The sequence below is a fragment of the Thamnophis elegans genome, unplaced genomic scaffold (genome assembly GCF_009769535.1).
Source record: "Thamnophis elegans isolate rThaEle1 unplaced genomic scaffold, rThaEle1.pri scaffold_97_arrow_ctg1, whole genome shotgun sequence".
In the NCBI taxonomy this organism is placed as follows: domain Eukaryota; kingdom Metazoa; phylum Chordata; class Lepidosauria; order Squamata; family Colubridae; genus Thamnophis; species Thamnophis elegans.
This window is the reverse complement of record NW_022473920.1, coordinates 33304-61237: the sequence shown is the minus strand read 5'-3', so window position 1 is coordinate 61237 and position 27934 is coordinate 33304. Positions and strand designations below refer to the sequence as shown.

The following is a 27934-nucleotide window of genomic DNA, read 5'->3' as shown; positions in this document are numbered from 1 at the left end:
TTCTATTTGATTGTTTGTCTAGTATTAATCCCTGCTTCTCTGGGTGTTCTGGCTTATCTGAGTGATTCTCAGTTGTTAACAAAACGGACATCTCTGGCCAGGGGTGGGTTTCAACCGGTTCGCAGCGGTCCCTGAGAACCGGTTGGTCGCCAAACCTGGAAGTAAGTAACTTCCGGGAACGGCGAAGGGCGCGCCCGCCCGCCCGCGGTCCTTACCCGGTTTTGACTAGTTCTGCGCTTCCACGCATGCACAGGACACATACAGCGCCTGCGCGATCGTCCAGGAGCAGCTGGAGCATCGCGCAGACGCTAGTACGCATGCGTGCACCGCGCGCGTGCACGAGGACGCCACCGGCCCCGTTCCAACCGAACCGGTTGGAACGGGGCGAGAAACCCACCCCTGTCTCTGGCCTAAGAAACTATGGTTCTCAACGTCACTTCCCCACAAGTACAGAGCTGATTTTCATCCCTCTATGGTGAGAGATGATAGTTAATCAACCATGGTCAATCCTTCCACCGCTATAAAACATCAATCGCCACTTTCTTCCTCCAGTCCTTGGCTCACCCATCACAGAATAACAGAACATAATAACACAGATGGAAGGGACCTTGGAGGTCTTCTAGTCCAACCCCCTGCTCAAGTAGAAGACCCTATACCATTTCAGACAAATCCAATCTCTTCCTAAAAACTTCCGATGTTGGAGCATTTACTACTTCTGGAGATTAATTGTTCTCACTGTCAGAAAGTTTCTCCTTGGTTCTAGGTTGCTTCCCTCCTTGGTGAGTTTCTATCCTGCCTTCAGCTGCTTTGGAGAATAGCTTGACTCCCTCTTCTTTGGGGCAGCCCCTGAGATATTGGAAGACTGCTATCCTGCCACCTCTACATTTCATTAAACTAGGCATGCCAATCCCAGCAACTGTTCTTTGTACATTTTAGCCTCCGGGCCAGGGGTGAAACCCACTTACCTTTGCTATCGGTTCGGTAGCAATGTGAGTGCGCCCACATGCGTGCCTTCGCACACATGCTCGCTTAACTTGCACGCACCACCTCCGTGCATGCGCGGAGTGCCAAATGATGTCTGGCCCGGTGGGCGGAGCATGCTACCGAGCTCGCTTGGCAAGCGAGTAAGCGAACAGCGAGGTAAACAAACAGTGTTTGTGTGTGCGTGGGGGAATCCACTGTGCCGCAAAATTTAGATTAGCTAGAAAGTAGGAAATCCTGCTTCATAACTAACATAAATCACGCGGCACAGCTGATCATCGGTAAAACCGGTTCGCCCACACCAGTAGCATTTTTTTTACTACCGATTCATGCAAAGAGCTGACATCATTGCTAGCGGTTTGGGAGAACTGGTCCAAACCGGTAGCATCCCCCCACTGCCCTCTGGCCCCCTGATCACCTTTGTGGAGCCAAGGTGGCGCAGTGGTTAGGGTGCAGTACTGCAGGCCACTTCAGCTGACTGTTATCTGCAGTTCAGCGGTTCTAATCTCACCGGCTCAGGGTTGACTCAGCCTTCCATCCTTCCGAGGTGGGTGAAATGAGGACCCGGATTGTTGGGGGTGATAGGCTGACTCTGTAAACCGCTTAGAGAGGCTGAAAGCCCTATGAAGCGGTATATAAGTCTAACTGCTATTGCTATTTCTATTGTTGCTCTTCTCTGCACTCTTTCCAGAGTCTACAGTTTTCAACCCACTGCCCGAGCACTACCGTTTCACAACCTTTGCGATGCTGGATGGCCACCCTTGGTGCGTGGGCCTCAAGGAGCATGTTTTGGGCTCGTCCTCTCTTACTCACCCACGCAGTTCTTCCCAGTGGGGTCCGACTCGTAGCCCAGATTACAAATGCAGCGGTAGCTCCCTCGAAGGTTTTCGCACATCCCGTTGGGGCAGATGTCCGGGTTCAAGGCGCACTCGTTGATATCTACGGAGGAGAATTGCCATTTTGGTCATCTGGCAGTTCTTGGCCCCAACATTCCACCCCCTCCTTTGTTCAATGCGTGAGAATCAAAAAACATAGCTGATGGATCAGTGGTGGGTTTCAGGAGGTACGCCCTGGTAAGGGTGTACCGGAGCCTGCTCGAAGCACCGTATCCCATTCCGGTACGGTGTTCCAGAGGGCCCATCCACCCACCCGACCTCCTTACCGGTCTTTTAAGTCTTTGGGGCTTCCACGCACGGGCATGGTGGGTACGGCACCTGCGCAACGCTCCGCTGAGCAGCTGAAGCATCACGGAGGTTCGCGGAGGTGCAAAGACGCATGTGCGTGCTGCGCGCATCCATGTGGACGCCGCCGGGCCCGTTCCAACTCTACCGGTTGGAACGGGATCCGGAACCCACCACTGCTATGGATCTATTCGATTCAATAAATATCCTATGGATAATAGCAGGCCAGAAGAAAAAGATACGAAGCAAAGTTTTCAGCTAGGATTATTTCAAAATTTACCAGAAATATTTGTAATCCTGCTGAGCCGTTACTAATTGCGAAATATGTTTTTGTGTGTGTGTGGTTGTTTTTTTTTTTTGCAAAATATGCACTTGTATGGATTTGTTTAAAACAGGAAGAAGGAAACTGTTGGAAATGAGGAATGGAAAGTAACATACCCAGGTATTCACAGAAAGGGACAGTTGAGGAAGTTGTGAAGCATGTATGTGGTTAGAAGAACAGCATGAAGGAGAAGAGGGTTCGAGATCAGCTGGGAGCCCTGTGATTTTTGGCAGTTTATATACATGTCACCGGAAAGATTGGCAAAAATGTTTAAAGATAAATCAACCAAGTGTTGGAAGTGTCACCAGGCGCTTCATATTATCCTACGTGGTGGACATGTGCAGAGGCAAAAAAAATATTGGGCAAAAATTCACAGGTGGTGGGAAAGGGAGGATACAGCGGCACATTGATTTAAAGCCGGAACTGTTTTTGTGGAGTATTTTACCAGAGAAATATAGTAAAGAAAATGTATATTTAACTATTCACGTAATAATTGCAGCTAGGATTGTATTTGCACAAAATTGGAAAATGGGAGAAACATTCCCTCAGAGGGTAATTAAAGAAACATTAGGCTGTGCAGAAATGAACAGATTTAACATTGGCAATGAAAGAGAAGGAGGAAGAATCAGAGTATTATAAGATAGGGGGATGTTTTCATCACTGGATAGAAAATGAAGAGCCGAGGTGGCGCAGTGGTTAGGGTGCAGTACTGCAGGCCACTTCAGCTGACTGCTATCTGCAGTTCAGCGGTTCAAATCTCACCGGCTCAGGGTTGACTCAGCCTTCCATCCTTCCGAGGTGGGTGAAATGAGGACCCAGACTGTGGGGGCGATATGCTGACTCTGTAAACCGCTTAGAGAGGGCTGAAAGCCCTATGAAGCGGTATATAAGTCTAACTGCTATTGCTATCTATCTATCATCTATCTCTATCTATCTATCTATCTATCTATCTATCTATCTCATCTATCTATCTATCTATCTATCTATCTATCTATCTATCTATCTATCTATCTATCTATCTATCTATCTGGGTGAAATGAGGACCCAGACTGTCGGGGGCGATATGCTGACTCTGTAAACCGCTTAGAGAGGGCTGAAAGCCCTATGAAGCAGTATATAAGTCTAACTGCTATTGCTATCTATCTATCTATCCATTCTATCTCTATCTATCATCTATCTATCTATCTATCTATCTATCTATCTATCTATCTATCTATCTATCTATCTATCCATTCTATCTCTATCTATCATCTATCTATCTATCTATCTATCTATCTATCCATTCTATCTCTATCTATTATCTATCTATCTATCTATCTATCTATCTATCTATCTATCTATCTATCATCTATCTATCTATCTGGGTGAAATGAGGACCCAGACTGTGGGGGTGATATGCTGACTCTGTAAACCGCTTAGAGAGGGCTGAAAGCCCTATGAAGCGGTATATAAGTCTAACTGCTATTGCTATTGCTATGAATATAGACAAAAAGAAGCAGAGAATTGAATAATTTGGGAAAGACGGTAGAATGAGAAAGGAGGAATTGAATTAAAAGGCCATTGAAATGTAAAGGGAAAGATAAAGATAAAAATAGATTAAAAACGATGTGACTGTTAAATACAATGAGACAAAGACTGTACCCAGAGGACACGCTGTAAGGTTAATGATGTCAGAGGGTTTACGGAAAAATAAAAAAATACAAACTTAAAAAGAAAAAAAGAACTTGCCTCGTCCGTCCGCTGTGATTCCTATTCCACTACTGCACAAGGCTTGGAATTCAGCTGGAGGGGGGGTGGGGGGAAGCAAACAATTGTCATTTGGGAAAGTCACATCAAAAAACGGCTGGCACATCTGAACACGTGAATATCACAGATGAAAGATCCTCGTTGCTTTGCAAACGTGACACGCGTCACCTTCCCCGCAGAAGCATTTTTTAAAACGAGAAGCTTTTTTTCAAATAGTTTTCTAAAGAACGGAACAAGTAGTAGGTACACATTACAAATGTCTGCGGCAATAAAGTTGACCCCATTTTTTTTTTTTTTCCACAGTGGGGAAAGTTACGAAGGGGCACCGAATTTCCAGGATTTCGTCTGGTATTAAGACAATTCCAGAAGTGAACAGCTCCAATAGAACAGTGTTTCTCAACCTTGGCCACTTGAAGATGTCTGGACTTGAACTCCCAGAATTCTGGGAGTTGAAGTCCGGACATCTTCAAGTGGCCAAGGTTGAGAAACACTGCAATAGAATATTTGTAATGCAGGGTTGAACTGTGGGGGACTTGGTGATCGCTCGGTTGCCTTCTTGCAAACTTCTCATTAGCCAACTGGGTAACATCATCAGTACTAGAAGGCGTGGTGATAGAGAGGAGGAAGAGGAGGAGGAGGAGGAGAACTGTGGGGCCCTTGGTGCTCTCTGAGCCTGGTTGTTTTCTTGAAGACGTTTCATGACCAAACTAGGTAACATAATCAGGGCTACCGGTAGAATGGAGTGGGATTGCTGCCTACTTATACTCCAGTCAAGGAACTACCAACTCAGACAAACAAGTAAAGAGGAGCCTAATCAAGAAAGGTGACGGCACAAGGCAAATCACTGGTATATAACAGAGGGAGAACCCCATCCTCCTTCACACTGAGAATGTTACCTAGTTGGGTCATGAAATGTCTGCAAGAAAACCACCAAGCTCAGAGATCACCCAGGACCCTATCCTCCTCCTCCTCCTCCCGCCCACCCAATTTCTCCTCCTGCTCCTCCTCCGTCTTCTCCTTCTCCTTCCCAATTTCTCTTTCTTCCACCCCACCAATCCCACTCCCTTCTAGCGCTAAAGATATTTCCTAGTTGGGTAACGAAGCGTCTGCAAACTCAATTTTAACCCGGAGCTACAAATATTCTCTTTTATTCAGCTTGCATCTCTGTTCAAATCTGCCTGCTAAATTTACTAACGAAGCTCAAAATCCCCGGCCTTACGGGCGGGCTCATTATCCCGAATCCTCAAAGAATCCAATTCCCTGGCCCTTGGCCACGGCCTGACTCCTGGCAATACCAATTTAGAAACTTAGAAAATATGCAGGCTGGCATTGGCCGGTCCGTTTAAGGTCAGAGGAGGGCTATCTAAGGTCCTTCCTGCAGCGGTGAGATCTCTTGGCTTGTCCCAGTGGTGAGTTACGACTGGTACGTCCCGGTACGGGCGTATCGGTGCCTCCCGGGAGCACCAGGTACGTTCCAGTACGGTGCTCCGGAGGGCCCGCCCACCTGTGATCCTTACCAGTATTTGAGGTTTATGGGGCTTCCTTGCACGAGCATGGAACGTACGGCACCCGCATGACGCTCCACCAAACAGCTGCCCGCGTCCATGTGGTGGACGGCCGGCCCCGTTGCCCCGTACCTGTTGTAACAGGATCTGGAACCCACCACTGGCTTGTCCTCACTTGAGACTTTCAAGAAGAGATTGGACTGCCATTTGTCAGAAGGGGTGTCAAACTCAAGGCTCCCAGGCCGGATCCAGCCCGCGATGTGGTCGGATCCCGCCCATGGGGCTGTCATGGTCTCCCCAGTGCAAAGATGAAAGATCAGGCCAGCGTGGCTTTGGCCCAGTCTACCCAATGCGAAGAGGAAACATGCCAGCAGTTTGGGGAGTGGTGTCAAGGTGGCCACACCCACCCAGTCGGCCAGGCCCACCTAGTCAGCCACGCCCACCCAGTCAGCCACGCCCACCCAGTCGGCCATGCCCACCCAGTCAGCCACACCCACCCAGTCAGCCATGCCCACCCGGGACGTGGAGGTCTATCGCAGCCCTGACATGGCCCTCAATGGAATTGAGTTTGACACCCATACTTGGGCGGGGGGGATGGACTAGATGACCTACAAGGTCCCTTCCAACTCTGTTAATCTGTCCTTTTTCCCCACGGCTCCAGATGGACAAGCTCTCCCTGAGGCTCCTTCCCTTCTGCAGCTTTCCCTGGAAGGACTTCAAACATGTAGGACGATCCCACACGGTCCTCCCAAGGAAGGCTTCAGGGGAGAGGGAAAATAACCTTGCCCGGGACATCCAAAGAAAGCGGGTATTTTTGTTTAACTCAACGTCATCAGTTCTTCTCCTTTCCACCATTCTCCCTTTTGGCACTCGCCAAAGATGAGTGGACTTCAACTCCCAGAATTCCCCAGCCGTACACGCTCCTGGCGTACGGAGAAGTGTGAAAACCCAGAGCGGGCCGAAGCTTTTCTTTCGGATGTCTTTATTTTTCTCCATAAATTTCTTTTTTAAATTTTTTTTTGTTACGAATTTTAAAACCTCTTTGCAAACCAAATTGTCGTCTGGGTCCCCCCCCCCCGCCCCAACACTTTTTACATTCTCTCTTATACGTAATTTTACATGACCATTTCCAATTTCAGCCCCATTATTTTCTTCCCATATTTCCATCTTCAATTTAAATTTTTCGTAACACATAGACGAAATCATTTTTCTGCCGTTCCACAAAAATATACTTACTTTATCATTTCATTTTCTGTTTTTTATTCTAATTTCAATAGGTAGCATATATCCTCAAGTTCAATTTTAATATAAGAAGCGTTTCACCTAATTGGTTATCCACGCTTAACAATGTTATCTTATTTTACTATATATCCTAAGCAGCGTTAACATATTTCATTTTCTACTAATACATCTCTTTTCCCCTTCCTCCTTTCCTAGCCATTTTCTCTTAACTCATCTCTTTGGTATTCCCTTTTTCCCTACTCTAAAATTCCCTTTTTCTCTCTCTTTCTTTCGTTCGGATGTCTTTGGATAGGAAACTAAATCTGGGGTTCCCGTCTGTGAATTGGGACTCACCGGAGTTCTTGGCAGGACAAGGATGGCACGGCTCCCCAAATCCGTGGTCCGGATTGGCACAGCAACACTCGGACTTGGTGACGGCTCCCGGGAAGGGACGGGCGCAGGTGCCTTTCTTGATGCCACCGTAACAGGTGCTGCGGACGTGGGTGTCCACGCAGACCCGCCCGTCCACGCCAATGGCCAGCCCCCCCAGGCACTCGCAACGGAAGGAGCCCTCGGTGTTGATACACCAGCCGTTCATGCAAATTCCCGGCGTCTGGCACTCGTCAATGTCTGAAGAAGGAAAGGCAGAAGACAGTGAACAAATACCGTATTTTTTGGACTATAAGACGCACCGGTGTATAAGACGCACCAAGATTCCGAAGAGGTAAGTAAGAAAAAAAAGGTTTTGTCCTCCCTGCCCCCCCAGGAGCCCTCTGCAGGCTTCAGCAGGACTGGGGGAAGGCAAAACCGCCTCCATTTTTGCAAAGAACGGGCGGAAAACGGGCTGATTTTTTTTGCAAAAGCGGGGGCAGTCTTGCTGGAGCCTGCAGGTGCTCTGGGGGCTGGGGGAATGCAAAAATGCCTCAGTTTTTCCTAAAAACAGCCCATTTTTTTTTGCAAAAATGGGATGCGGGAATGGGGCTTCCGAATATAAGATGCACCAATATTTCCATGCTCTTTTGGGGGGGGGAAGGTGCGTCTTATACTCCAAAAAATACAGTATTTTTCCTTTCCTTGCTTGGTGGGCAAAGGATGTGAGAGAATGAAACTGACCTCCAAGCTACGACAGTTTTAGAAGTCCCAATTCCTTTATGGCAAACACAGAAAGTCCTCAACTTATAACAACTTGCTTAGTGACTGTTGGAAGGGCAGTGAAATAAGTGACTTATGGCCCTCGTTCACACATTCAACCGTTGCAGTATCCCCATGGCCATGGGATCTACATTCAGGTGCTTTACATTTGACTCACATTTATGACGGTCGTGGTGTCCCAGGGGTCAGATGAGACAAGCGCAATTAATGACCTTGTTGCTCATTTAACAACTCCAGCAATTCACTTAAACAACAGTGGCAAGAAAGGTTGTAAAACGGATTCTATTCTATTCTATTCTCTTCCACTCCATTCCATATTTTCTATTCTATTCTATTCTATTCTATTCTATTCTATTATCTTCCACTCCACATTTTTTATTCTATTCTATTCTATTCTATCCTACCCTAGTCTACTTTACTCTACTCCATTCCATATTTTCTATTCTATTCTATTCTATTCTATTCTATTCTATTGTATTATCTTCCACTCCACTCCATATTTTCTATTCTATTCTATTCTATTCTACTCTATTCTACTCTACTTCATTCCATTCCATATGTTCTATTCTATTCTATTCTATTCCATTCCATTCTATTCTATCCTATCCTATTCTATCCTATTCTACTCTATTCTACTCCATTCCATATTTTCTATTCTATTCTATTTCTATTCTATTCTACATTTTCCATTCCATTCCATTCCATTCCATTCTATTTAATTCTATTCTACTCTACTCCAAGGTGGCGCAGTGGTTAAATGCAGCACTGCAGGCTACTGCTAGATCAGCAGGTCAGCGGTTCAAATCTCACCGGCTCAGGGTTGACTCAGCCTTCCATCCTTCCGAGGTGGGTAAAATGAGGACCCAGATTGTTGGGGGCAATATGCTGACTCTCTGTAAACCGCTTAGAGAGGCCTGAAAGGCCTATGAAGCGGTATAAGTCTACTGCTACTCCATTCCATATTTTCTATCCTATCCTATCCTATCCTATCCTATCCTATCCTATCCTATCCTATCCTATCCTACTCTAGAGTAGTGCGTCTACTGGGATTTTTCACCCTCTCTTAAGCCAGGGCGTTGAACCCTTTGTCCCCTGGGATACAGGATGTCCTCAACTCTTGGCCTTCAAAGGCGGTTGAAGAACTTTTCTGCTGAGCTTTTGGATGCGGCTGGTGCTAAAGGTCTCCTTCTGCTAATTAGTTTTTGGCAACCGTTTTGCACTTTGATCCCCCCCCCGGTGTCTCTCTCTCTCAAAAGCCAGGGTGCTTTGAAGTGTCTGCCAGTGTTTTTCAACTTTGGCAAGTTCAAGACATGTGCAACGAAATCCCAGAATTCCTCAGCCAGCAGTGCTTAAAGTTGCCAAGGTTGGAAAACATGGCTGCATGCAAATTCCTACCAATCAAATCAAATCATGAAGATCTGCAAAAGATTTCCTTCCCCGTCACATCTGCCCTCCTTTGGCTCCCGTATTCTGCAGCAATGGATATCTGCCTCATCTCTTTCATGGCAGCTTCATTTGCCACAATTCCTGAGGAATCACTTATTCCCCCGTTATTATGCCTTCTGTAAGTTAAAGCCCATTTGTGAAAAGAAAGAAAAAGAAAAAGAGGGGGGGGGAGGAAGGAAGGAAGGAAGGAAAGAAGAAAGGAAAAAAGAGGGAGAGAAGAAGGGAGGAAGAAAGAAAGAAAGAAAGAGGAAAGAAGAGATGAAAGAAGAGAAGAAAAAAGAACAAAAGAAAGAAGGAAAAAGAAAGGAAGGGAGGGAGAGAAAGAATAAGAGGAAAGAAAAGAAGAAAGGAAAGAATGAAAGAAAAAAGCAAGAGAGAGAGAGAACAGAAGGAAGGAAGGAAGAGGAAAGAAGAAAAAGAAAGAGAGGAAGGAAGGAAGGAGAAAGAACAGAATGAATGAAAGAAAGAAGGAAAGAAGGAAGGAAGGAAAAGAAAGAAGAAGAAGAAAGAAAGAAAGAAGGAAAGAAAGAAGAAAGAAAGAAAGAAAGAAAGAAAGAAAGAAGAAGGAAGGAAGGAAAGAAGAACCCAAGGATTTCATGTCCAACAGACCAGAATCCGGATATTTCCCCACCCTCTTCTGTCCCAGCTCCATTTTACCCTGGAGTCGTCCCCCCCCCCATTGGACACCCACCAACGCAGTAGCGCCCGTTGGGGGCCAGCACGAAGCCCAGCTTGCAGATGCATTTGAAGCTCCCGTCCTCATTGATGCACATTCCGTTCAGGCACATGTTGGTCGTGGCGCATTCGTCGTGATCTGTGGAGCAGAGGGCGAGAAAACCGTCAGGGGGGGGGAGCGAAACCTGCCCTAGGGATCCCCCCCCACCCCTCGTGAGAGTCGGGGAGCTCAGAGATGCAGGCGGGTGTCAAGCTCAGGCCTTGGGAAACGGGGAACGGGACGGAAGGACCTTGGCACCACCCCGGGCTGGATGCGGTTTTATTGCCACCCCCCCCCCAGCAGAGGGATCACCCGGTCCGGTTTTCTCCTGCCCGCATTTGACCCTGGCTGATTGGATGCCAGTTGAAATAAACTTCTGGTATTTTATGGGTTTGTTCTTGGTTTCTGTGCTTGCTTGATAAAGACTTTCTTTCCTTCCTTCCTCCCTTCTTCCATTCTCAGTCCTTCCTCCCTCCCTCTAATTCTCTCCTTCCTTCCTCTCTCTCTCCCTCTTTCTCTTTCCTTCTCCTTTCCCTCCTTCCCTTCCTTCCTCTTTATTCATTTTCTGCCTTTCTCTTTTCCTTCCTTTCCCTTTCCCTAATTCCTTTCATTCCTCTCTCCATTGCCTCCCTCCCTCCTTTCATCTTTCTCCATTTCCTTCCTCTCTTCCTCCTTTCCCTCCTTCTCTTCCTCCCTCTTTCTCCATTGCCTCCCTCCCTCCTTTCACCTCATTCTCCACTTCCTGCCTCTCTTTCTCCTTTCCTTCCCTCTCTTCCCTTCCTTCCTCTCTTTCTCCATTTCCTTCCTCTCTTCCTCCCTTCCCTCCTTCTCTTCCTCCCTCTTTCTCCATTGCCTCCCTCCCTCCTTTCACCTCATTCTCCACTTCCTGCCTCTCTTTCTCCTTTCCTTCCCTCTCTTCCCTTCCTTCCTTTCTTTCTCCATTTCCTTCCTCTCTTCCTCCCTTCCCTCCTTCTCTTCCTCCCTCTTTCTCCATTGCCTCCCTCCCTCCTTTCACCTCATTCTCCACTTCCTGCCTCTCTTTCTCCTTTCCTTCCCTCTCTTCCCTTCCTTCCTCTCTTCCTCCTTTCCCTCCTTCTCTTCCTCCCTCTTTCTCCATTGCCTCCCTCCCTCCTTTCACCTCATTCTCCACTTCCTGCCTCTCTTTCTCCTTTCCCTCCCTCTCTTCCCTTCCTTCCTCTCTTTCTCCGTTTCCTTCCTTCCTCTCACCATTTCCTCCCCCCCCTCTCCCTTTTTCATTTCCCTCCCTTCTTTCCTTCTTCTCCATTTTCTTCCTTCCTTCCCCGGTTCCATCCGCACAGGGCCATGTAACCAGCAGGAGCTCCTGGCGGGCATAGAAGAACGGAGAAGAGATGGCGCAGGAACCCTGCAGGACTTAGTCGCAGGGCGAGGACCAGGCCTTGTCTAAGGAACAGCTCCAGGGACTGGGTCAGCCCAAGGAGCACAGGAGATCCACCAATGGTGCTTCGCTCCACGGACCTCAAAAGAGACATTCGGAAGAAAGTTTCACCATCGGAAGACTCGTCCCTGACTGAAGAGCCACCCGCTACAAGCCTTTAGCACAAATAACACCAGGGCCGGGTTTAGCATTGTGACGTCTTGATGTATTATCCCAGGGGTCACAGGTGCCTTTAATGCCGACACCTATGCTCAAGCATGCTCCTGCAAACACATCAGATCAGAGGTGGGTTCCTACCAGTACGGTACAATTCGGCCGAATAGGTCAGTGATGGCAAACCTTTTTTGGCAGCCATGCCAAAAGTGGGGGGAGCAGAGGGGGGTTGTGCGCAGGCGTGCCACACCCATAATGCTGGTTGGCGACCACTTGGGGGAGGTCTTTCTCTGTAGCTGCCCCAGCCCTGTGGAATGATCTACCCGCGGAGATCCGGACCCTTCCTACTCTCTCGGCCTTCCGAAAAGCCACTAAAACCTGGCTGTTCCGGCAGGCCTGGGGCTGTTGACCCCATGAACGAGGTCCAGACCCACCTAGGTTGAGTGTATGGTGTGTTGCTCTTAAATCTGTTTTCTCTTTCCCTATATGTTAACTTTCATTTTTACTCTTGTATTTTGTAAGCCGCCCGGAGTCCTACGGGATTGGGTGGCATATACATTTATTAAATTACAATTACAATTACGGGTGCGCACACTCCAGCACGCACACATATGTTCGATCACCGACATCCCCCCCTGCTTTTGTCACGGTTTTATCGCCTTCTCCAGGTTCCAGAGGCTTTCTAGGAGCCGGGGGGGGGGGGCAAAAACAGCCCTCCCTAAAGCCTCCGGAGGGCAAAAAATGAACTTATGGGGAACCCAGAAGTTTGGGAATGGTGACGGTTTGTCCGTAGGTCCAATTTTCGACCCCCGGAGCCTTCAGAAGACTTCCCTGAAGGCTCCGGAGGGCGAAAAATGGACCTATGGAAAAACCGGAAGTCACTTCCGGTTTGCTCATAGGGCCGGTTTTTGTCCTCCGGAGCCTTCAGGGAAACTTCCTGAAGGCCTCTGAAGGCTCCGGAGGTCGAAAATTGGCCCTACGGGGAACCCGGAAGTCAACATTCCCGCACTTCCAGGTTCCCTGTATGGCTGATTTTCGACCTCCAGAGCCTTCAGGGGCCTTCAGGAAGTTTCCCTGAAGGCTCCGGAGGGCAAAAACCGGCCCTACGAGGAAACCGGAAGTGACTTCCGCTTTGTCCGTAGGGCCGTTTTTCGTCCTCCCGAGTGTCACTCAGATAATGTCACTCAAGTACAGGAAAGAGACAGGACTTCATTTGGTGGCGCATAAAGCTGAAATAAATGTGGTGTTTCTTTCCTGGAGCATTCTGGGGAAATCCAAGATATTGGTTGCAATTATGTGCTTTTTTTTTTTTTTACATGCATGCAAATTATGCGTAAAATGCGCTTAAAATGGCACTTCTGTTTTTGGAGCGAAGGAGTATATGAAACAATATGAATCAATATTGGCTGTTTGCTTCTGATGTGAAAAAACTGCTAGGAATCATTTATTAAGAATTAAGCTTTGAAATTGGCTTCTGCTTCTATTATTGTATACTGTCAGAAATGTGTTGTTTTCTAGCCTAACAAATTGTAATCTTAATAGTGGATGGCATTACTGCAAATGTTATCTCATTGCTGCCTCTCGCTTCTATTCTTGGCTCTGAAGCTAAGCACCTTCTTGAAACCATAGAAGAAATTGTTACAGGGGAATATCAGGCCCCATAGATAAAGGAACCAAACTAGAGAGTTTTCCTGGCTCAGAAATCCTGAAAGCATTCTTCCTAAAAAACAACTTGGCCGGGGGGGAGGGGGGGGCTGCCACCCCCTACACAAGGCTGTAGGAATCCTCCATAGATAAGGGAGACAGAGACAGGAGTTTGAATAAAAGGATGCTTCAAAGATCACTTTGATAACAAATCTTTGTCTCTGATTTGATAAACTTTGTTTCTATCTGCCTAAAATGTATATAATACTCTGAGCCCCTCTTGTGGGAGGTGGCTATTCAATACAATACAATACAATACAATAGCAGAGTTGGAAGGGACTTTGGAGGTCTTCTAGTCCAACCCCCTGCCTAGGCAGGAAACCCTATACCGTTCCAGACAAATGGCTATCCAACATCTTCTTAAAGACTTCCAGTGTTGGAGCATTCACAACTTCTGGAGGCAATTTCTGTTCCACTGGTTTTCACTGTCAGGAAATTTCTCCTCCGTTCTAAGTTGCTTCTCTCCTTTGGTTAATTTCCACCCGTTGCTTCTTGTTCTGCCCTCAGGTGCCCTGGAGAATAGCTTGACTCCCTCTTCTTTGTGGCAACCCCTGAGATATTGGAAGACTGCTATCATGTCTCCCCTGGTCCTTCTTTCCATTAAACTAGACACACCCAGTTCCTGCAACCGTTCCTCATATGTTTTATCCTCCAGTCCCCTAATCCTCTTTCTTGCTCTTCTCTGCACTCTTTCTAGAGTCTCCACATCTTTTCTACATCGTGGAGACCAAAACTGAATGCAGGATTCCAAGTATGGCCGTACCAAGGCATTATTAAGTGGTATTATTCCTTCCATGCATTTGTTAGTGTGTTTTGGATATAGTTTGGTCCCCCAGATTTTGCTATGGCCATAAATAAAAGCTGATATATTTATATTTTGCAAGCCTCGTCTGGAGTCTCTCGGGCATTTCGGTGGATCGGGGAGAATGCTGGGACCTTACAGGAGCATTTGATAGTCGCCTTTTGCCCAGAGATTGCGCAGGAGGTGTGAAAGGAATGGGGAGGCCTAAGTCAGTTCACCTATCACCCCACCCCAACAAGGCATGAACCTCCAGTCCTTTCTTACCTGCGCAGTTCTTCCCATCAGGTGTGATTTCGAAACCGGCGTTGCAGATGCATTGGAAGCTGCCGTCAGTGTTCACACACCGTCCATTGCGGCACATCACCCCGTTCATGATGCATTCGTCGATATCTGGAAGGGGATCCGTAGGGTGAACACACTGCCTGGAAGAGTGTATCTCAACCTTGGCTACTTTCAGATGTCTGGACTTCAACTCCCAGAATTTCCCCAGCGGGCCAGGAGGATTCTGGGAGTGGAAGTCCAGGCGAGGCTGAGGAAGAACTGCAGGTGAGCCCAGGGAGACCCTCGGGCAGGAAACCTCCTTCTGCTACGCAGAATCCTCAAATGGGAGGGCTCCTGCACAGGCTCTGGATCCCGTCGCAATCGGTACGCTGCGATGGGGCCGGACGTCCACTTCGTGCGCGCAAGCTGTGCACCCCACCGCCCTGTGACGCCCCAGCTGCTTGGTGAGGTCGCATAAGCGGCATACGCTGTGCGCATATATGCCATTGGCCCATTTTCCTCAAAAAGAGGTAAGGAACGCAGGTGGGCAGGTGAGCCCAATGAAACACCGGGAGGGTACGGTGGCCGCTGCTGCCGGCTGCCACCGGTACTGCCTGGAACCCATCACTGGCCCTGCACTCCCATCACCCCAGCTCAATCCCACAACCCATGCCCGGAATACTCCCAGCGACACCTCTCTCCAGTCCAAATACGGAGGGGAGAGTAGTCCAAACAACGTAGAGAAGATAATTGCCCTGATGCAATGAAAGGGTCACCTCTCTCTTTGCTACACCTCAACTGCCATCTTGACTTTTTTGACCCCCCTGGTGGGCCTCCCTACTTGCAATCTGATTTTGATTCCTGCTCCTCCAATTCTTCTCAGCCACGGATCCCAGGGAGAGTCACCGTCACACACACATAGACACACCCCTTTGACTTACCAATGCAGGCCTGTTTGGTGGGCGTGCTCTGGAAACCTTCGTGGCACTTGCAGTGGTAGGAGCCGGGGGTGTTCACACAATCGCCATGGAGGCAGGGGCTGCTCGGACACTCATCCATGTCTTGCAACGAGAGAGCGGGAGACAGAGCAAATACGAGTCAATTGGAGACAACTCTCTATACCGTATTTTTCGGAGTATAAGACGCACCTTTCCCCCCCCTAAAAGAAGGTGAAAATTTGGGTGCGTCTTATATACCGAATACAGCCTCCACCCACCCACCGGCACCCACCCTTCGGCCTCTGCCTCCCAGCAATTTACCTCCTTGCAGCAAACGGGGAAAATGGGGCTTGTGGAGGCTGCAACAGGCGAAAGCCGGGATGGCGAATCTATGGCACGGGGAGCCATTTGTCAGGGCACGCGAGGCGTTGCTCTGTCAGCTGGCCAGTGCGCATGTACATGCCGGCCAGCTGAGTTCAGTCTTTTTCTGAGGCTATTTTTCGCCCTCCCCCAGGCTCCAGAGGCTTTATAGGAGCCCTGGGAGGGTGAAAAGAGCCCCCCCGCCCCCCACGGAGCCCCCCGGAGGCTTCAGGAGCTTCCCTGAAGCCTCCGGAGCACAAAAAACCAGCCCTATGGGCAAACGGCAAGTTCGGGAACGGACTTCCGGTTTACTCGTAGGGCCGGTTTAAACCCTCCGAAGCCTTCAGGGACCTTCAGGAGGCTTCCCTGAAGGCTCCAGAGGAATAAAAACGGCTCAACGGACAAACCGTTTGCTCGTAGGGCCGGTTTAAGACCTCCGGAGCCTTCAGGGATCTTCAGGAGGCTTCCCTGAAGGCTCTGGAGGAATAAAAATGGCTCAACGGACAAACCGTTTGCTCAAAGGGTCGGTTTAAGCCCTCCGGAGCCTTCAGGGACCTTCCAGAGGCTTCCCTGAAGGCTCTGGAGGAATAAAAACGGCCCAACGGACAAACCGTTTGCTCGTAGGGCCGGTTTAAGCCCTCCGGAGCCCTCAGGGACCTTCCAGAGGCTTCCTTGAAGGCTCCAGAGGAATAAAAACGGCTCAACGGACAAACCGTTTGCTCGTAGAGTCATTTTTCGTCCTCTGGCCCTTCAGGGAAGCTTTATAGGAGCCTGGGGAGGGTTAAAAAATCATGCAAAAAATGGGGGGCCGTGCCTTCCCATGAGCACTGTGGGGGCTGTCGCACATTGCATTATGGGCGCAGCACGCCCGCGCACGACCCCCCTGTGCTCCCCCTGCCTATGGCACGCCAACCAAAAAAAGGTTCACCATTGCTGGCCTAGCTTTTCTTTCTCATGGATTTTTTCTTTTTACAAGTGCAGAAAAATCAGCCAAGATACTTAAAGGGCCGTTTTCAGAAGTGTGGACAGGAGCTACAGCTGATGGGTGGACTTGAAACTCCCAGAATTCCCAATCAACCATGGTGGCTAGGGAATTCTGGGAGTTGAAGTCCACCCATCTTCAAGTGGCCAAATTCACAAACACCGAGGATCCATTAATCAGCGAAAGTCTAACCAGCCTTTTCTGAACTGCAAATTATACCCAAAAGCAGATGTTTTTGTGAGCAGTGTCACTCAAGTGCCTTCCTTTGGCAGGTGGTTAGCGACTCACGACCACAACGGAGCCCAAAATATCTGTTGCTAAGCGAGACATTTGTTAAGAGAGTTTTGCCTCATTTTCGCAACCTTCCTCGCCATGGTTTGCTAAATGAACCACTGCTGTGGTTAAATTAGTAACCCGGATGTTAAGTGAATCAGGCCTCCCCACACACTTTGCTTGCCAGGTCGCAAAAGGGGATCGCGTGACACCCCCCCCCCCCTTGGGACATGCAACCGTCATAAATATGAGTCGATTGCCAAGCGTCTAAATTTTGAGCCTGGGGTTGTGTTGTGGCCCAGCAGGAGCCGTTGGAGCTGCCGATGGACTCCGATAGCGAGGGACCCTATGAGTCTGCTATGGAAGATGTGGAGGACCCTGGGCAGGGTTCAGACTCAGAGCAGGGACCAGAGAAGCTAGTTGGCCACCAGGAGGCGCCTGAAGCATGGAGCAGTGGGGAAGATCAAAGAGAGTTTGTCCCTAATGCTAGATTGAGAAGGGCTGAGAAACGGAGGCGGCAATTACGGAGACAGACTCATAAGAGATAATCAAGCCCAGGTGGTTCTGGTTTGGCTCTTCCCAAGAGAGTATATAAGAAGAGACTTTGGGAGGAGACCTTTTGCAGGACACAACCGTTCATACCAAGCTGGAGAAGCTCTTGTGTGTATCTCTTATCTGTGGGAGTCTGGGTTGCTGCCAACGTCTTGTCTGTGAGTAATTACTGTGAATAAAGTGTGGCTAACAGTAAGCTTGTGTCGGTGTTACTCACCGGACGGAGGGGGGTCAGAACAGGTTGTAAGTCTGAAAAACGGCAATTCTAAACAGTCACTAAACAAATGCCTGTAAGTCTAGGTAGTAGGATTTATCAGAATGTCTCTGCTTTTCCTAAAAATGATGGATTGGAAAAGGGGCTCCTGATTTTTGCATGTTTCATAGCTTGGGGAGGTTGTCACTCATTGGGGGAATTTGGATTTTTAATGAAAACTTCAAGTTCAGCTCCTTCTTATTTAATTAAATCAGAAACCTGCCCCTTTGGAGAGAGAGGGAAAAAAAAGGAAAGAAAAAATTTTTTTCAGTGCATTTTCAGCAATCCCTGTTAAAACTGAAGGGAGATGCAATTTTTGGAAAGGACCACAAATCCATATTTTTTTCAGCATCCGATGTCACGGGTCTCCTGGCATCTGTGATGCCATCTTTCCCAGAAAACTGAAATAAATATTGCCCCAGTAATTTATCTCCATCCAAACTGTCCATTATTATAATGAATATCCCAAATTTTAGTCCCACGCCTGTCGTTGGATAAATAGGCTCAGGGAGGTTTGGAGAAGCATAAATTTCTGGGTGGGGGCATCCTATCCATCACTTAAAAGCCTCTAGCACTGCCTGACGGGCATCTCCAATGTTTTAAAACCAGGTGACCTCAAAGATTTTATTTTATTTTAATCGGAGCTGAGTCATATCCCAAGCAAGGAGCCGCCACAGTTAATATTACAGAGCAGTGATCATAAAGACAAACAAGAGAATGAATGATTTTGGTTTCCCTAATTGCCTCAGACCATTTCTACGTTTGGGACTCATAACGTCTTCCAGGAAATTAATCGGGCCGCTAAATCGGCAATTCACTGCTCATCTTTTTTTGCAAATTGCATCTCTTTGCAAACGGTTTTGCAAATCCCCTTATTGCAAGCGGAGTGTCGTGGCCCTGTCGGAGCCTGAATCTGCGAAGGAAGAGAAGGCAGAAGTGAGAGATCGAGGGGAGGACTTTGTTGGCTTGGGGGGGGGGGGAATGGGGAGGGGCCGGCCCAATCAGGGCAGGGCCTTTCAGGATTGGGAGTGCTTGTAGGCAGGGAGGAAGAGGGGCAGTATGACCAAGAGAGGCTAAGCAGTGAACATGAGAGACAGAGAAACAGAGGGAGGAGCAAGGACCTCTCTCTCCTGATCCAAGAGCACGGAGAGTAGAGAGAAGGCCAGAACAGTGCAGACTGACCCAACTACTCGGGAGGAGAGTGCCCCGAACCTTCTTTACAAGGCACATCTGGGGACTTGGGCCAATCCTGGAGTGGGAAAGACTCGGACAAGGGCTCTGCGTCGGAGGCAGAGAGGGAGCCAGGGCCATCTGGGGATTATATGCTGTCTCTGGAGCCTCCAGAGACGGACATCAGTGAGGCAGAGGAACAGGGGGAGCCTGTTCCCAGTGCGCGCATGCCCAGAGCTGTCAGAAGGCAAGGACAGTTAAGGCAAAAGGGGCGACTCGGGAGTAAGGCTTGGAGGCTCCTTCCATAGGACATAAAAGAGGAGCACAGGCGCGTGAGCTTCTGGAGGAAGCAACTTTGTTCGTTCTGATCGGTTTAAACTCTGAAGCTCCGTTTGACTCTGTGCTCCACGCGGCCTTGCAAAACTAACGGGCAATTTGGTCTCTGCCCGCCTTTCAAGGGAGCCTAAGTCAGAACCTTCTCTTGGCTTTTTGGGATCTGCAGCTCCCACCTTGGCTGTGAGCCGAAGCTCAGACCGAGGAACCAGCAACGGCGGAGCTTTGCACCGACTGTGGTTTGCTCACCGATACACTCGCCCCGCACGTCTTGCTTGTAGCCCATGTTGCACTCGCAACGGTAGCTGGACGGGGTGGGGATGCAGCGCCCGTTCAAGCACAGGTTGGTGAAATGCTTGCAGATGTCGATTGTCTGGTTCAGCGTCGCTGTGCCTAGAAGAGACATGGCAGTGGGAGGGGGGAGTCGTGCGGAGGGGAATAGCAATAGCAATAGCAATATAGCAATAGCAGTAGACCTATATACCGCTTCATAGGCCTTTCAGGCCTCTCTAAGCGGTTTACAGAGAGTCAGCATATTGCCCCCAACAATCTGGGTCCTCATTTTACCCACCTCGGAAGGATGGAAGGCTGAGTCAACCCTGAGCCGGTGAGATTTGAACCGCTGACCTGCTGATCTAGCAGTAGCCTGCAGTGCTGCATTTAACCACTGCGCCACCTTGGCTCTTCGCCCCCCCATTCTCCGGGAGTGGTCTTGCCCAGGGCAGAAATGCCCTCGTTGGCACACTGAGCCTGCTGACCAAAATTCAGGCCCTTCCTGGGTGCAACACAGTCACTTTTGGGGTTGCAGAACCATGTGGACGAGAATTTGAGTTTTTACACAAAGGAGTTTTGGAGCAAGATCCAGCCTTCAGGAATGGCCCCTACTCCAAATTCTGCTGATGGGTCTCAGATGTTGGTGGGTTTGCTTCCCAGACCATCCGTCCGTCTGCCCATCCATCCATCCATCCATCAATCCATCCATCCATCCAGCCAGCCAGCCAGCCAGCCAGCCAGCCAGCCAGCCAGCCAGCCAGCCAGCCAGCCAGCCAGCCAGCTATCTATCCATTCTGTCTGTCTGTCTGTCTGTCTGTCTGTCTGTCTATCTAGCTAGCTAGCTACCCACCCATCCATTCTGTCTGTCTGTCTCTGTCTATCATCCATCCATCCATCCATCCATCCATCCATCCATCCATCCATCCATCTATCTATCTACCCATCCATCCTGTCTGTCTGTCTGTCTGTCTGTCTGTCTGTCTATCTATCTATCTATCTATCCATCCATCCATCCATCCATCCATCCATCCACTCGCCCACCCACCCATTCTGTCTTTCTGTCTGTCTGTCTGTCTAGCTAGCTAGCTAGCTAGCTAGCCATCCCTTCTATCTGTCTGTCTGTCTGTCTATCATCCATCCATCTATCTATCTATCTATCTATCTATCCATCCATCCATCCATCCATCCATCCATCCATCCATCCATCCATCCATCCATCCATCCATCCATCCATCCTGTCTGTCCGCCCGCCCGCCCGCCCGCCCGCCCATCCATCCACCCACCCACCCACCCACCCACCTACCCACCTACCTACCTACCTACCTATCTATCTATCTATCTACCCATCCATCCTGTCTGTCTGTCTGTCTATCTATCTATCGATCTACATCCATTCTATCTATCTATCTATCTATCTATCTATCTATCTATCTATCTATCTATCTATCTATCTATCTGATCCATCCATCACAGGAAGGGGGGGTTCTCCAAATCCCAGTCAAATTTTGCACACACACACACACACACACACACACACACACACGTCTGAGGAACTCCCCAATTTGCCTCCTCCTCCTACTTTGGACCCCGTTCATTGACGGAGCTTGGTTCGTGTTCCATCTCTGGATGACCTGCAGGCCGATTTAGCCGGATGCCATTTGGGCATTCTGGCCCCTGGACTCCGTTCTTGCAGCCTGGGTCAAAGATGCCAATTTGGGTGCCCGACAGCCAAAGACCTCAGCTGGTACCCGCCGGGCACGGAGACCCAGATTTTAACCCCCTCTTTGCTTCTATTTCTTCAACAAAGGCGCCCTCTCTCACCGATGCTGGAACTCCCGGGGCCTGTCCCTGGCAATCCAGGGATGCCCCCTTGTCCGTTGGCTCCGTTGGGTCCAAAACTTCCAGGGCCACTTATCCCTGGCCCGACTCCGTTGGGACCGAAGCTTGGAAGGCCCGGAAAACTGCCAGGGAAGCCCGGAATGACGGGAAGACCGTCGATGCACAACCAACGATATTCGTCTGCGGGAAATGAAGAACAGATCGTATTCCTGGTTATCGATTGAGAAAGTTACGGGTGACTATAAAACTCACGGCTAAATGTTTGCCAATTGATCGAAGAGGTTTAAAGAAAAATACCCTCCCCCAGGGCTGAAATCAAAACAATACAATACAATAGCAGAGTTGGAAGGGACCTTGGAGGTCTTCTAGTCCAACCCCCTGCCCAGGCAGGAAACCTCTTAGTTGGTCAATCTGTCAATATGACCTCAAGGAAACCTTTGTCTGACTTGCGAAACATGAAATCCCAAAGATCTATCTTGGCTGCAAAATTAACACATAAGCCCTTTAAATGTTTTGAAACTCCATATCTATGAGCAGTGGTTCAGTTCACTAAGTGGATTATTCTGTCCTGAACTGAAACAAGGTTGGTTCCCTCTTGATTTAAACTAGGTTTTTACAATATAATACAATAGCAGAGTTGGAAGGGGCCTTGGAGGTCTTCTAGTCTAACCCCCTGCCTAGGCAGGAAACCCTATATACCGTTTCAGACAAATGGCTATCCAACATCTTCTTAAAGACTTCCAGTATTGGGGCATTCACAACTTCTGGAGGCAACTTCTGTTCCACTGGTTAATTGTCCTCACTGTCAGGAAATTTCTCCTTAGTTCCAGGTTGATTCCCTCCTTGGTTAGTTTCCACCCATTGCTTCTTGTTCTGCCCTCAGGTGCTTTGGAGAATAGCTTGACTCCCTCTTCTTTGGGGCAACCCCTGAGATATTGGAAGGCTGCTATCATGTCTCCCCTGGTCCTTCTTTTCATTAAATTAGACATTCCCAGTTCCTGCAACCGTTCTTCATAGGTTTTAGCCTCCAGTCCCCTAATCCTCCCGACTCGGCTCGGTTCAGCCAAACCGATAGGGATGATTGCCCTTCGTTCTGCGAACCAGTAGTAAAAAAAAAACAACTCCCGAGGATTGCATGGCTCAGCTTTGAGCTGCGTGATTGTCTGAAGCTTTTTTTCTGCTTTTTAAAGCATTTTTTTCCCTCTGCCTGTTCGGTTTTAAACGCTTTAGAAATCTAAAAATAAATAAATAGCTGAAAGCGAAGAAAAAGTTGGCCACGCCCACCCAGTCACATGACACCAAGCCATGCCCACAGAACCAGGGGGGGGGGGTTAGATTTCACCACTGCCTCCCTCCCCCACAACTAATACATACAGTCCTCGACTTATAATGGTTCGTGAACGACATTTCCACGGCACTGAACAAAGTGACAGGAGCATTTTCCACAGTTACGGCCGTTGTACAATCCCCGTGGTTAAAATTCTGACGCTTGGGCACTGGTTCATATTTGTGACGGTCGCAGGCTTCTGGGTGTCACGCAATCCCCTTTTGCGCCCCCCCCGGACAAGCAAAGTCAAGGGGGAGTGGTAGGAGTCACGTAACCCCTGTGTTGCTCACTGAACAACTGCCGTGATTCACTTAACAACAGTGGCAAGAAAGGTAGTCAAACAGGGCAAAATAGCAATAGCAGTTAGCAGTTAGACTTATATCCCGCTTCATAGGGCTTTCAGCCCTCTCTAAGCGGTTTACAGAGTCAGCATATTGCCCCCAACAACAATCCGGGTCCTCATTTCACCCACCTCGGAAGGATGGAAGGCTGAGTCAACCTTGAGCCGGTGAGATTTGAACCGCTGAACTGCAGATAGCAGTCAGCTGAAGTAGCTGCAGTACTGCACCCTAACCACTGCACCACCTCGGCTCAATTCTCAAAACTCAACAATTGTCTCGCTCAGTAGCAACAACGTTGGGTTCAATTCAGAGGTGGGTTCCTACCAGTTGGGACCAGTTCGGCCGAACCGGTAGGAACCTGGCATCCTGGGTTGCTATAAGCGGCAGCGACTCAGGCATGCCACGCCCCCGAACCGGTTACCTTGGTGGTGCCGTAGGCGCAGCCATCTTCTTTTTTCCTTCTGCGTATTCTCAGAGCAATTTTTGTAGCATTAAGCGCACGTGTGCGGTGCATCCCTGAGCAAAACGACAGTAGCGGCATCCGAAACCCACCCCTGCTTCAATTGTGATCGTAAGTCCGTCTCCTAACGGAAGGGGGTGTAGCTGGTACCCAGTGGTGGGATTCAAGTAATTTAACAATCGTAATTTTTACTTCTCTCCTTTCTCTTTCCTTTCTCTTTCTTTTCCCCTTCCTCTTTTATAGTTAACTATAATTAGATTGAGCCACAAAAAGAAAGAGAGAGAATAAACCACGAAGATCAGCAGGAAGGTAACGCCAATGGGCTCCACAACAACGACCTCTGCCTCTTCTCCGGAAGGAGGGTGAAGATCAATACAAACAATGATCCAGCAAGAAAAAGAGCGTGACCCGACAAATGCACACCTGACAACAGCACGCCGACAAAACCGCGGCAATAAAACTGCAACGTTGACAGCGCACCCACAAAGGCGCACCGACAAAAGAGCGCCGACAGAAGCGTGATGAGGGTTAAGGTAAGGGATTAGAGTTAGGTTTAGGGTTAGGTTTAGAGCGCGCTTCTGTCAGCGTGCTGTTGTCGGCGCGCTTCTGTGCTCATTCGTCGGCGCAATTTTGAATTCGTGGTTTTCTCCCCGCGGTTTCGTCGGTGCGCTTTTGTCGAGCGCGCATTTGTCGGTGAACCGAAAAAGAGAAGGCTACAACACTAGAGACAATTATGCAAGCAATACAAAGATTACAAACAAGCGCCGATGGAAAACTACAAAAATTACACAGATGAAAAACTAGATACACTAACAATCGGTTCGCCCAGGGTCAGGTTGGCTGTCATGGGAAACGTGGCCCATCGTCCTCAGCTCCACTGCACATGTGGGAAGAGTTTCCTACAATGGCCAACCTGGGCTTGTTGTTGTAGTTGTTAAATTAAATCCCCCCCCCCCACACTATCAAAGTGGATCCTGCGCGCCGTACTGCATTGGAGAAATGGGAAATGGAGCGGCCTACTCCTTCCCTTGCACCAGCCGCTCCGTTGCCCGTTTCTCTACTGCCGCAGAGTCCTTCTGAGTTTGCCCCCCCCCACCCAGATGCCCTCGCTTCCCCCAAGCTTTCCTTTGCCTACTTGATTTCCATCCTCGTTGCGCTTCATCCCGTTTCTCACCCATCATGTGCAGGGAAACAAAATTTTGTGGAGCTTTTAAAAAAAAGTTCAATCATCAGTTCCAACTTTTTTAATTATTGTAAAAAGTTGGAATTGAAGGATTACACTGTGTTTTTTTTTTAGTCCCACAAACTTTTGTTTCCCTACACACAACAGTGAGAAACGCGACGGACAGGGGTGGGTTTCAAAAAAATTCGGAACCTCTTCTGTAGGTGTGGCCTGCTTTCCAAGTCCATTGGTGGAACCTCTTCTAACCGGTTTGGTAGATTTGACGAACCGGTTCTACCGAACTGGTGCGAACCGGTAGGAACCCACCTCTGGCGACGGAGCTGAAAATCAGGCAGGCAAAGAAATGCTTGGGGAAAGTGAGGGCATCTGGGTGCCAGGTGCTGAAATGAACCTGCCTCTCTCCAACAGCTGCCCAGTCCCACCAGAGAGAAGGCCGGCATATACTGGCACTTAAATGCGGCAGCATTCCAGCTCTGGGAAGGAAGGGGCAGGCAGCATGGGCACTGCAGGCAGGACACATGCTCCAGGGGTGGCAGGCACTACTGCCTGTTTGCTCGTGTGTGCGCCGCTCGCGTGCTCACTTGATGCGCTCTTTGTGGGCACACACAGTGCAATAAAATTTGTTCTTCGCATGGCGTAAAAGCAAAAAACAAGATGGCTGCACCTGGAGAACCGGTTCAGGGGAGTGGCAGGCCTGGGTTGCTGCTGGTTCCAGCGACACAGGCCCCCAAACCACTACCGGCCTGCTCACTTCAGCACCCTCCCTGATCCTCGGATGTTCTTCCACTGGTGCTTTGGCCCTCTGCTGGCACCTTATGCGCAGGAAGTTGAACGAAAACCAGACGTGTTCTGGAAAACACAGATTCTCTGGAACACATCTAACCGGTTTAACAAACTCAACAAAACTCAGCAAAAAATTAGGTACAACTCCTATCGAACCGGTGTGAACCGGCTGAATCCTATCAGACAGAGAGAGAGAGCCGAGGTGGCGCAGTGGGTAGAGTGCAGTACTGCAGGCCACTTCAGCTGACTGCTATCTGCAGTTCGGCGGTTCAAATCTCACCGGCTCAAGGTTGACTCAGCCTTCCATCCTTCCAAGGTGGGTAAAAATGAGGACCCAGATGGTTGGGGGCGATATGCTGACTCTGTAAACCTCTTAGAGAGGGCTGAAAGCCCTATGAAGCGGTATATAAGTCTATTTTTTTAAAAAAAGACAGGTACCCCTGTCTGTCTATCAAAAGCACTGTGCCCACTTCTTCGAATCAATCACACACAGGCTGCTGAGCTCGGAGAATTGTTGGCATCCTCAGTATGCCTCCCCGTGTTGCCCTTCAGAGGCACTACAGATCCCATCATCCATAAACACCGACAACCCACCCTGGTTAAATGCTGGCTGGGGATTACGAGCGTGAAAATTCAAGACTCACTGAAAACCTGGCAGCAGAAGGGAACGGCGAATGGTGGGCCTGTTTCACATTTATTTATAATCCATTGCTGGTGTGCTAAAGTAGAATAACAGAGTTGGAAGGGACTTTGGAGGTCTTCTAGTCCAACCCTCTGCTCAGGCAGGAAACACTGTCCCATTTCAGACAAGTAATTGTTCAATCTCTTCTTTAAAACCTCCAGTGATGGAGCACCACAACTCCTGATGGCAAGCTGTTCCATTGGTTAATTGTCCTCACTAATTGTCCTCAGTTTCTGCTTAGTTCAAGGTTGCTTGTCTTGATTAGTTTCCACCCATTGCTCCTTGTCCTGCCTTCTGGTGCTTTGGAGAATAGCTTGACTCCCTCTTCTTTGGGGCAGCCCCTCAAATATTGGAAGACTGCTATCATGTCATCCTGTTCTGACCCCCCTCGTCATACACCAAAGCACGCCGAGGCAAAGATACTTCAAGGTTTTATTAACACACAGACTAGACCTTGGCAGCAATCCAGCACACACTAGCAATAGCAATAGCAGTTAGACTTATATACCGCTTCATAGGGCTTTCAGCCCTCTCTAAGCGGTTTACAGAGTCAGCAAATTGCCCCCACAGTCTGGGTCCTCATTTCACCCACCTCGGAAGGATGGAAGGCTGAGTCAACCTTGAGCTGGTGAGATTTGAACAGCCGAACTGCAAAACAGCTGAAGTAGCCTGCAGTGCTGCACTCTAACCACTGCGCCACCTCGGCTCTAACTAACGTAAAGACGAACCTTGGCAGCAATCCAGCCTGCCAAGCTAGCAACGAGTGTTCTCCAGCTCTAGTAAATACGTTGATTCCTGCGATGAGCGTGTGGAAAGTAATTCCTTTTATAGTCTTGAGAGGAGCCTAATAACACCAGCTGAGTCCAATTATCTCCTGTAACTGCGCAACTGTTCTTTACGCCTATTAGCCCTCTGTTGCCGGGCATCCAGGACCAACTCCCTTGTCTCCTCCCCACTGGTCCAAGGCTCAGGCGCCTCCTGGTGGCCAACCAGCCTCTCTGCGCCCTGCTCGGAGTCAACACCCTATCCAGGGTCCTCCACATCCTCCAGAGCCGACTCATAGGGCCCCTCGCTGTCGGAGTCTGGTGGCAGCTCCAACGGCTCCTGCTGGGCCACAACACATCCCTAGTCCTTCTTTTCTTTTGGAGCACTTTGGCTTGAAAAATGTGATAATTCAATACTTAGAGAATAGGTGGACCCCATCCTCTCTGGGGCGGTTCCTGAAACGGATGGGAGGGTTGGACTAGATGACCTACAAGGTCCCTCCCAACTCTGTTAATCTGTATAAATGTTGGAAGTCTGCTCTCATGTCCCCCCCCCCCCCGTTCCTTCTTTTCATCAAACTAGACATAACCAATTCCTGTAACTGTTCATTACCAATTACCTCCACTAGACCGATTAGATCCCACAGATTAGGCCTCCTCCGAATTCCATCCGCCGGCCAGTGTCGACTGGCGACTACCCGGAGGAGAGCCTTCTCTGTGGCTGCTCCGACCCTCTGGAACGAACTCCCCGTGGAGATTCGAACCCTCACCACCCTCCAGGCCTTCCGCAAAGCCCTTAAAACCTGGCTGTTCCG

At 49.0% G+C, this 27934-nt stretch overlaps 1 protein-coding gene across 1 annotated transcript in view; it reads right to left on the bottom strand.

Annotated features, from left to right (window-relative positions):
* The window catches only part of LOC116523713 (fibrillin-2-like), a gene marked incomplete at its 5' end in the record, with an annotated part of 185510 nt that overhangs the window by 125250 nt on the left and 32326 nt on the right, over window positions 1-27934 (bottom strand). The window contains 8 exons of the mRNA XM_032238847.1: window positions 1795-1920; window positions 4213-4266; window positions 7311-7586; window positions 10246-10368; window positions 14610-14735; window positions 15548-15667; window positions 19717-19860; window positions 21562-21759. Of these exons, the coding sequence (XP_032094738.1) occupies window positions 1795-1920; window positions 4213-4266; window positions 7311-7586; window positions 10246-10368; window positions 14610-14735; window positions 15548-15667; window positions 19717-19860; window positions 21562-21759 (1167 nt within the window). The remainder of the gene's footprint in view (window positions 1-1794; window positions 1921-4212; window positions 4267-7310; window positions 7587-10245; window positions 10369-14609; window positions 14736-15547; window positions 15668-19716; window positions 19861-21561; window positions 21760-27934) is intronic.